Source organism: Limulus polyphemus, unplaced genomic scaffold (genome assembly GCF_000517525.1).
Source record: "Limulus polyphemus unplaced genomic scaffold, Limulus_polyphemus-2.1.2 Scaffold893, whole genome shotgun sequence".
Lineage (NCBI taxonomy): Eukaryota > Metazoa > Arthropoda > Merostomata > Xiphosura > Limulidae > Limulus > Limulus polyphemus.
In genome coordinates, this window is record NW_013666503.1 from 225,876 (window position 1) to 237,571 (window position 11,696).

The 11,696-nt window shown below is 35.5% G+C and overlaps 1 protein-coding gene and 1 long non-coding RNA gene across 3 annotated transcripts in view; one reads left to right on the top strand and one right to left on the bottom strand.

Annotated features, from left to right (window-relative positions):
• The window catches only part of LOC106461080 (ephrin type-A receptor 4-like), a 106,662-nt gene that overhangs the window by 29,952 nt on the left and 65,014 nt on the right, over positions 1 to 11,696 (bottom strand). For both annotated transcript variants that reach the window (XM_022387937.1, XM_022387935.1), the window contains exon 3: positions 3,710 to 4,370. In XM_022387937.1, the coding sequence (XP_022243645.1) occupies positions 3,710 to 4,370 (661 nt within the window). The remainder of the gene's footprint in view (positions 1 to 3,709; positions 4,371 to 11,696) is intronic.
• Positions 1 to 11,696, top strand: part of LOC111086172 — a 45,853-nt gene that overhangs the window by 29,904 nt on the left and 4,253 nt on the right. The window lies entirely within an intron of this gene.

Sequence of the window (11,696 nt, forward strand, 5' to 3'; positions counted from 1 at the left end):
AACAATCTTTTAATTCTAGCACAGTTTCAGATCTTTCAACTCTGGTTTAAGCCTCAGCACAGTTTCAGGTATTCAAACTTTGGTATAGATCACAGTTTTTTAAAACAGTTAACAACTTCCTCAGAATGTTTACCTCAGAAGATAAATCCTTATTTTAGATCTACATTATTTTTCCATGATATTTCAACCCAAAATGGACTATTACAAAAAGTACACCCCCAATTTTGGACAAATTATTACTACTAAATTTCAATTGTTTCTCGCAAAAAAAACGCTTTTTAATTGTGCATTTGTTCAACACAATTTATTGTGTGCTATACTTTAAAACAAATACAGTATCTTTTCAAGATAAAACTAAGCCATTTCTCGATAAATTACTTCTAACAAATTATTTATCACAAACAGAATATTGTTATACTTCTGTTTACAAAAAACATTTTTAATAAGCGATTTCATTCACAACGTCTTTAAAACAAACTCCCAGATCTATCTATGATAATTTTCAATTAATGTTTTTTTACAGAACACGAAATACAATAGAGTATTTTCAATGATAAGTTTGCTTTACCTAAAAAAACTTCCCTCTACTATTTTTGAAACATTTCCGTACTACAGTAAAGTACAACTTGCAGTATTTTTATTAAAACAATCAAATACATAGAATCCCTATTATCCTTACTTTATTACGCGAATAACCTCCAGGAATTATTCCACTCTCTTGTAAAATTGCCTAAGAAAAATCAAAAATCAAAGATAACCTCAAACAACAACATTGATTTGGGTCTGGTGATGAATCTCATCATAAGGTAGCGATAGAATTCAGATGGATGCCAAAAAAAAAACAAAAACAAAGACAAATAAAACTAGAATGTCAAGAAAAACAAAAATACGTTGAAAACGTGGCTACTTTCCATGTTATTTGAAGATGCGTTGAATACAGTAGACTTCAAATTATACAAATAAGGCGCATTCTGGTGGCTTTGTTCATGATTTATTGTTCGGAAATACTGGGCTGTCCAGCTGTGTGAACTCAGATATTTGTATTTAACAAATCAGTTTATTTGTTATTATCTTTGTTGTGTTTTTTTTCAGTAAAATCAATAGTCACAGGTGGAAGAAGCACAGAAACTCGCACCTAACATCTTTATGATATGAAAGATAAATCAAACCGTGTGTCACTTAGGAAAAGCTGTCTAAACGCCTTTACAGTATACCTAAAACATTTATTTATTAACTGTAGCATAGTATGTCCGAGCTGCCTTAATTAAAGAGAGAACCCTAGCCAAAGGGTCCAGGTGCTATTATTTATTGATTTTTTATTTTTTGGAATTTCGCGAATACGTTTCAAATGAGTTTGATTCTGATAACTGAAATAAATATTTCACTCAAAGAAAAAATAATCCTTCATCAACTAAACAAAAAGAAAATAAACAAATAACAAGAATCAAAGTGAGCATCAAGAAAGATAATTTTGGATATGATGAAGTGAAATATTTTAATCAATTATTTTCACAATATTAAAAATAAAATAAAGATGATGTACGAAGTAAAGGAACTAACAGTAAACGGCAAGGCGTGCCACTTACAAGATTTAGGAAATGATACAGTGAGGGTTTTAGAAATGGGATTCTAACAAACAAAGGAAGAAAATATATATGATACAGATTCCCTAAAGTAGCTCTGAGTCCTTTTATTTTTAGATCTAATAAACAAACTAAAACTATTATACTTAACCGTAAAACAATTCAAATTCGAACGTGTAACCTAGTTCTTTCATCTGTCGTGGGGCCGAGTATGGCCTAGTCGTTAGCATGCCTAGTCGTTAGCAATAAGAGGGTTCATGGTTCGCAGTCCGTGGCCACACAAAATACGTGCTCAGCACTTTGGGGCCGTTGGTGCGTTACAAAAGTTGCGGTCAAATTCCAGTATTCGGTAAGACCAGTGTAGTTCAAGAGTTGTCGGTAAGACGGCTGGCTATGCGCAAACTGCTTGGAATGAGCATTTTTAAACAAGCCAAAAACCAAATTCATCTGCCACGACTGTTTGTAAAACACTAGCCTAAGAATTGTTGCATTTGGAGACTAACTGAACCTAATTCTCAATACATAAAGTCCTGTTTCTCGAACTGACAAAGAAGTTTTCGTGTAATTAAAAAAATGAAAAACTTAGTTTTTCACGTTTTAACAATCACCTGAAGTTTCTGTGATGAAGCTCTCAATATCGTATTCTAGCTGAAGAAATAGTATCACAACTCACTTGTTTGACTTTAGGAAGTAAAACTTTTCTCTGATCTAATTATTATGTACCTGGCGTGTTCTTATTTTATATTAATATTACTTTAAAATTTTATAAAATTCAAACTGTTTTGGCATTACTGTAGTTTACTAGTTACACTTTATTTTTCTATTATTCTCTCGACGTTTGAAATGCACATTGGCCATTAATGTGATGGGAGTTGTTTACAGGAAACAGAAGAAAGTATTTAATAATCTCTGATTGATGAAGAGGAAAAGATGGGCTTAAACTCCGTTGTACTTAACATTACGAAACATAAGTAGTATTCGTTGCTATTTTACACACCCACCCGTACGTATTTTTCTTTATTAACGCACGTATAGCTAGCAGCAGTTTTTCACTACACAGTTTTCTTCCATAGTAATGCAGACCCTTTCTAAAGTAGTGTGTATACAAATAGTGGGATCCAGATAGCTTCCACTGTCATGTTTTCGTATAGCAACATTGAGATCCCCATTAGGCCTACTTCCGACTCAGCGGTTACTGACAATGATCGAAATAAACTTTGTATTTCCGCTATCAAGAGATCACTATTCATTCTGAGGATTCAGCCTCCAAGTCGTCAAAACGCATCTTCTGTGCAACTCAACTGAACGTGACCGTCCTCTAAAAGAAGACTTTTATTTCTGAAGAGGTCTTTGTAACATACAGTACAACACCAACAACAAATAGAAGCATTTTTAACTCTCTTTTTTTTTCAGGTATAGTTAAAAAAAAGAAGAAAGAGGTTTAGAACCTAATTTCTCATGTCAGCAGTATAAAAGTCTCCGTCTAGTTAGGCTGTTTTACAAGTTTAATCATTTTCAACTTTCTATTATGCTTCTAGTTGTTTTCATCTATTGATTTCGAGTTATGGATAGAAAATTCCAGGGTTCGAGACACGATATACGGTTGAACACGCTTCACATTTTCATCTGTGTTTGGATCTGTTATAACAGTGACGGTCAATCTCGCTATTCAGTTAATAACAATCTCATATAATCCGGGTGTTGCTGGCTGGTTGATTTCCCTCTGGTCAACAATTCTTAAATTATGAACGATTATACCTGAACCTTGGATTCTCTGACCAGGCTATTTAGCTCATGTGTCGCATAAAATGTCGTTCAATAAAAAAACAACAAAAAAAACAAAGATTCTTAACTAATGTTCTTCAATAATATTTTTTCGCAGTTTATGTTTAAAAAGTCCTTACAACAAGTTATTCTGGTTTAGTTCATGTGTTTATTCGTATTAAGTAAGAGAACGAGAAGATTCTTATTATCATTGAGTTTAATCATTTCTAAACCCATATCACAATAATCAGCCCTTACCTATTAGTCATACTGCTAATTTGTACGACCCTCGAGTTTATGTTGATGACACAATTACGACAGTTAAAGTTATCAATAAAATAAAAAATTAAAGTATTACTTACCTTGACAACTTTGGTCTCTAAACTCATAACCAGCCTTGCATTTACAGCCACCAGAGGGTAGGGTCCAGTTTCCATCTCCCTTACAGAGCAACTTGGGCGGATCAACAACCTCAGAATTGATAACACACTGTCCTTCAACCTCTACGATCTCTGTAACCTCTCGACCTGTAGGGCTGTCGGGGAAGAAAGCGAGATTAAGCGTGATGTTTGGGCAAGTCATATAATACACTTTAATTGCAATTATTGACAAGCAGGCACCCTGGTCGCGAAATGCGAAGTACACTCCTTTTTTAGTAACTGGAATACTACGGACTTCGGTGTTTATGATGACCTCACTCGTTGAAGTGAACCGGCCTTCGTCCGCTGCAATGCGGTCCACAAGTTTGTACGACTCGGGTTCCCAAGGAGGAGGCTCCTTGGTTGCTGCGTCAAATTCGTAATAGAGGAGAGAAAAAGTTTCCTTACAAGACAGTGCCATTCCGGGAAACAGGTTACAATCTCGCATACTAAACTTAATCTCAATGTAAATTCTGCTGGCATCCCTTCGCTCCACGAACGGTGTCCACAACCAGTTATTGACGTTACTGTACGCCACATCACACACCACGAATGATCTCCAGTTGATGCCTTGCTCAAAGTTGGTGAAACTTTCCTCCACCCACTAGGAAGAAACAATACACGTGATACATTACCGAGGTGAAGCGCTCTTTGTAACATATGTACAAAATTTACTGTAAAATAAGAAAGATATTGTTTCATCATCACCATGTTATCTTTAACTCAGAAGGACCAATCGTTACAATGGATAAGTTATTATAATTCAGAAGGACCAATAGTTACAACGGATAAGTTATCATGAAAAACAAAGTCTCTATCAAAGCATATAAACTGTGATTAGTGACCTTGAAATACACCTATGAACTTGAAAATAACTCTATAGATAGATCTAGCAATCTTACATGTGCGATTAACATTTTCTACACAATTCTGAAAGTAAGACGTACCTTGGATATAACGGACTGAATGCGCTAATTCCACGACTTTTACCATTAGATAAGACTCGTTAATAAGAAAAACTAGAGAGAATGTAGATTAGAATAATTGCACCATGCTGGTTGTGTAATCTGTTCTGAGTTACAAAAAAACGTGTGTAACACAGAAAACATGTGAGATATCACGCGAACATAAGTTACAAAAAACTTTTTAAGAACATATAAGAAATTGCTATTTTAAATAAACTTGGGTATCGAATGAATAGTGAACTCCATTAATAGCAATAGGATGAAGAACTGGTAATATATACGTACTGAAAGAATCCTTCAACTATTTATGAGGTTGATGTTACTTAGTAAACGATGTGAAATCAATGGTGAATATGAACAAAATCAATAAATGAAGCTAAAAGTTAGGACCTCATCCGCATGTGTTTCTCCTAGTGACACGTGAGTAAAAGACCTTTTGTTTACGAAACCTTTATTAACAGTTGGAATTTTTCGTAATAAAAGGAAATGTTTATGTAAATGTTGTTCCCTATCATGCGTGGAGTTAAATATTCATAGTTTACGGAATAGATCTTTCAGTACCTCATCTTTACCTGTCATTAAATCTTAAAACACGCTAGACGTTATATGAAATGGACATCTGAGGTAGATTTCCTCTTTTAACGTTGACAATAACAAGAACATGTCACGTGCTTTGCGACGTAAGTGGTTCAGCACGTGTCAGGGTACCTTTACTCTGTTAATGGTTTTGCTCTAAAGACAGGACTGAAAGCTAATCAATTTCTAAAGTATATTTATATTGTTCGGAGTCAGTGTTGAGCTAAAGCTTATGTGGGTGTGTCAAGCGATCGATCAAAAAGCTAAAACTCAAGAATCGAGTTGTGACGTGACAGAGACACGCGCTTCGTCAAGCTTGTTTTAGTTTTCATCAAATGTAGTAGGGCTGATGAATAGCACATACGTTATGTTAATAGAAATACACAATGCAAATGACCTTTTTGGAGCTATTGTTATAGCAAGCTTTAAATTAAACACAAAACTAATACAAACACTACTTTCCTTCACGTTTTCGTCACACCACGAGAGCATTCGCCACAAGTACATTACTTTTCTGGACTGAGTATTGAATCTCACGTTACAAGATCGAACCAAAGACTATAAAAGTTAACAAGCATTACTTCAAACACTTGTGGATATCTTATGAAGTAAACATTGAGATTAATCAGTGGAATTATGCGACTTCTAATTGATGTTGTAGCACAGAATATGTTATGTCATCATCACCAGTGGTTCAGAGTAGAATTCATTATTTTAGTACAAGACTTCTGGTTGATGTTGTAGCACTATATGTTTATAGAAAATGTTACGTCATCATCCGTGATTCCAAGTGTAGTTCCTTATTTTAGTACAAGACTTCTGGTTGATGTTGTAGCACTATATCTTTATAGAAAATGTTACGTCATCATCCGTGATTCCAAGTGTTGTTCCTTATTTTTGTACAAGACTTCTGGTTGATGTTGTAGCACTGCATCTTTACAGAACTTGTTACTTATCACCCGTGATCCCTTGTTTTTGTACATAACTTCTGGTTGATGTTTTAGCACTGCATCTTTACCGAACCTGTTATGTCATCACGCGTGATCTCGAGTAGAGTCCCTTGTTTTTTACCCAACTTCTGGTTGATGTTATAGCACTGCATCTTTACAGAACCTGTTACTCATCACACGTGATCCCTTGTTTTTGTACACAACTTCTGGTTGATGTTGTAACACTGCATCTTTACCGAACCTGTTATGTCATCACGCGTGATCTCGAGTAGAGTCCCTTGTTTTTGTATGCGACTTCTGGTTGATGTTATAGTACTACTTTCTTACGAAGCGTGTTACGTCATTACTAGTGGTCCCGCCGCGAAATGTACCTTTACCCAATTTCTTATTGTTTTTAGGAGGCCACTGCCTTCATTAGACCACCCACCTCAGTTGTTCGTGCTTCGAACACAATACATGACTGCAATTTTAGGATATGTAAAACCGTCATGTCCATCAAACTAACATTTATTAAAGCCGAGTGTTCAAGATGCATTACAGGTTCGTTTCGAATAACAGCACTGTCTAGTTTTATGTTTTTTTTTTCAAGACCTCAAACCTCAAAAATATCGCGGTTTTCCATCAGACGAACAGATCACTAACAACAAGGTCCAGTGATTGCTCCAAGGTTTCATACAGACTTTAAAAGAAAAATCGCAGGACTCATTTTAGAACCCCAGAACACTCGAATTCTGCATCTTAGGATTAAACTTGCAATTTACTGGCAAATATTTTCTTTCATTAAACGTGTGCGCCAGCGGAAATTGGAAGTCTCGGGTTTTGCGAGGCACACGATTCACAATGGCTGACATAAAATACGTACAACTGGTACTGAAATTTTTAGAGCTCATTCTTCAGCACTTTCCAGGATTTCATGGACCTGTACGAACCCTGACTTAATAACAGTCAGAAAAATAAAAGATGTGCTGTGATTTTTTGATATCAAACACACAGACTCGAAAGTTAAAGATAACGTGACTTCATGGTATGATATAAACCATCCTTATTGCTTGTTGGAAGACTGATAAAATGAAGTTATCAATTGTTGTTTTTATTTTCTGACACCAAGTTAACCTTTCTGTTATCATTTTTTTTTCAACGATATCACTAGATGTACCTTAGTCAGGGCATGGATTAATCGTATGACACAAAGACATAGGAGCACTGATTACATTTTAGATGACGTCATTACTCTAAATAACGGCATGAGCGGCACAAGAGATAACAAACAAAAAACTGATAAATTATAATTTGCTATAGCGACGGAAAGAAGAACAAAGTGGACGATCATTTAAAAGTATTTTTGATGGAAGTCAAGCGATAATCAAGCGAAATACTTCATCAGTTCCTGCACCGACACCAATTATGGCAAGTACGAGAAGTAGCCCCACCTAAATGCATCATAGCCTAAGTCTTATTATCATATATGTCACGTGGTTTGGTGTTGGTGGTTTTATTAGGTAATGAGATTTGTCATTTATCACTATAAAAAGTATAGAGTTATGAGCTCGTGAAATAAATGAAATTTCGTCTGTAGCGCCAGCAGCAAACGATGTCGAGTTGGTAATTGAGTCATTAAAACTGATTAGTGTTACTGTTGTTTATACAACCTCCATACCTAGAGTAGTCTTATCCTGTGTCACTGTTGTTTGTACAACCTCCATACCTAGTGTAGTCTTATCCTGTGTCACTGTTGTTTGTACAACCTCCATACGTAGTGTATTCTTATCCTCGGGTATTGCTGTTCGTTCAATCTTCATGCGTGTTGAGTCTTATTCTTAGGAATTGCTGTTTGTGATTGTATGGGTTTGATAGAATAAGAATCCATAATCCAAAAGTAATATATTGTATTTCTTATATTTAAAGGAGTTTTATGAAGAAAAATATAATTATTTTGTATTTTATCCAAAACAATATTTCTTCTTTTGGTAAATAGATCCCTGCAACCATATAGCATTTGATGCCCATTATTAATGTCCAAACAGTCATCTTTAGACATTTTTCTGTTGGTTCAGGTGCAACCAATGGAAAAACATCGATCAGCAAGCTAGTTATCCGGATAAGAATACACTACGTATGGAGGTTGTACAAACAACAGTGACACAGGATAAGACTACACTAGGTATGGAGGTTGTATAAACAACAGTAACACTGGATAAAAATACACTACGTATGGAGGTTGTACAAACAACAGTGACACAGGATAAGACTACACTACGCATGGAGGTTCTATAAACAACAGTAACACAGGATAAGAATACACTACGTATGGAGGTTGTATAAACAACAGTAACACAGGATAAGAATACACTACGTGTGGAGGTTGCACAAACAGCAATGCCTAAGATAAGATACGGAAACAGTGTCATAAAAAATATGATTCAAACTGCAGTATCTCAGGACACGAACCCACCGCGCATGAAAATAATAGCATGAGAAAAAAATTTTACTATTTCGAAATAACAACTCAAGACACGAGCTAACAGCATGAGACCAAATACTATATAACCAAAAAAATGTACGAGACAACAATGTAATACATTTAATAATGATCGCATGAAGGAACACTATATTATGAAACATCGTTATCAAAAAGAAAATAGTTTTATTAAAATCACCATGATGCTGTATTAAGCAACATTTTATGATTAAACTGTACGAGGCAACAATGCAGAAAATAAACATGACCATGACCACATGAAGCAACATCGTTAAAGCAAGTATGACCGAACGAATAAAAATAGCTTTCCCTAATTTGGGTCAAAAGGTCTAAGGTTCGAATCCCCGATATGCTAGTGAACACGCTCCGCATTTTCAACTGTGAATGCATTACAAAAGTTACAGTCAATCCTGCTGCTGCTGTTCGGTTTAGAGTTGTCATGTAGATATCGAGTGCTGATGTCTGGTTGCCCTTTCTCTGGTCAGTAGCTCTATAATCCGGTACGTTAATCACAAGTCGGGCCCGGTACTTAAATACACAATTCGAAATATTGTTACGATAACACCAAAAATACTTTATGGTATTCACCAACAGATTGCCTCTTATATGAGACAAGACTATCTGATGGTCGTTTCAAACAGCGAGTGTGGGAAAGCGCCTTCTATGAGGTGTGAAAAACTAAACTTTGCAGAATAATCCTCTTATGTAGTACAGAGAACTCTTCGTTTTAATCCAAAGATTGGTTGTCGAATAAACCCTCTGAAGGCACTCAGGAGAAATAGATTTCTCCCCTAATCTTTCGATGCTAAATATCTGTCCTTTGATTTGTTATCATGTTAGGGATTTCTTATGTCCTTCATACAAACATACATACATGAAGGATAATAACAGTAGTGTAATATTTGTTTCTGATTACATTATGAGGAAGAAAACGGATCATACCTCTTCTTTTACACGTGACTAGCCCGATAAGAATTACCAATAAGTATTACAAATTTGGAGCTAAGAAAATGAGATGGTTGAGGCTTTCCTGCAAAACAAATGTATACAGTTTTAATAAGGAGACAAAAAGAAAAAAAACGTAACATTTTTATTCTGCTTATACAAACAATATACGGTTAATGGTAAACGTAGTAAATTTGGTAAGGTATTTAACGAAATCATATTGAATTTACTAAACTATCTCCGGATACCATCGGTTTACCTAGCGGCATGTACACCGATTAAAGTTTATTCACTATGACAGTGCTTATCAGAAGACAACAGTACTATTAGTGCATAACTAATTAATCAATGAAGAGGAACATTTCCTTCAAACTGTAATTACGTAATAAAAAATCCATTTCTCCTGACAGGTTGGTAGGTAAATGATTAGTTTCAATTACGGTAGATAAGAGTCAAAGTGTGAAAGACAAATTGAGATAAGAACCTTTATTACATTACGAAGCATATTTCTCTCAGTTTGGACTTCCGGTGTTCTCTTCTTATGCGTCTAATGACCAACGGTGGACCATTCTTATCAGCTTTGGTACATACATCAACAAAGTTAGTGGTTTCACCTGAGAGTTGTAGTCTTGCGTTATCGATAATTTGCTCTCTAAGCCACTTTCAACCCATGCTCAGTTTTCTCCAGTTTATTTCTTCCGGTTGACCACTTCCGGCGGAAGGGTGAGCAGAAGAAAGTGTCGTAATCGGGAAATAAGCTTGGGTTTCGCGGTAGCAACACACGGCAAGAGAATTGTGCCAGAGCGCGTGATTTACAGCAGTACGGTAAATGATATCGGTTTTGTGTCAGTCCATATGATTTACAGGTTATATGATTTGTCGAAGTCGTAATGAACACCACCAAGTGAAGAAACGACTGCTCTCTTCCTCCTAACAAGCAAGCACAACATAAAAGTACTTGCACAGTAGCAGCTTAGACTTCATAATCGGACATTGTTGAAGATGGACACCAATACTAAATAAAACTACTAACAATACAAATAGAACAAAGAAGAACTGAAAATAAATTTAAAATCCAACAGTAAGTTATTTCAAAGATAAATATATTCATATAAAAAATTGATTCGTGGCTCTCCCAAAATAATTTTATCCAAATATATAACTTAGAAAGCAATATACATTCGATGGTAGAATAAATCGTGGAAGATAATGAAAAGTTTACAAATAATTAATTAGGTAATAGTAATAATAATAATGTTTTGGTGGAGTTTGAGAGTACAGAAACTCAGCTCCTTATGGGAAAAAAATGTGTATAACAAAGGAACCAGCACCTCACAAAGTTTGTAATTCAATTAGCGAAGTTGTATCGCTATTTGAGACTAAATAACCCTACTGGTGGTAACTGGTTTGTTTATTTGTTTTGAATTTCGCGCAAAGCCTCACGAGGGCTATCTGCGCTAGCCGTCCCAATTTAGTAGTGAAAGACTAGAGGGAAGGCAGCTAGTCATCACCTCTCACCGCCAACGTTTGGGCTAATCTTTTACCAACGAATAGTGGGATTGACTTTCACTTATAATGCTGAAAGGGCGAGCATGTTTTGTGGGACAGGTATTCGAACCCGCAGATTACGAGTCGAGGGCCCTAACCACCTGGTTATGCCAAGCCCTCGCTAGAAGTAAGGAATGTTTGAAAACGTTTAGAACTTGAAGTAAAATTTAGGCATTACAAGCTACAGTAGAAAATCAAACACTGAAATATGTAGAAATCTATTCCAAGGCTATTATTGAACACTTTAGACAGCTTTCTCACAGGGAAGACATCTTTAAAATCTTGACTGCACACTGAGAGAAACTGTGTTAAGAAGAAGAAAGATGGAAATCTGACTGAGAAAAGAAAAACACAATGAATTACACTCACAAAAAAGAACTTGTAGCATTCCGCCACAATTTAATTCTTCTTATTGTTAGCCGACTCTAGGCAGCTTGTACATAATTGAATAAATATAGTTGTTTAAA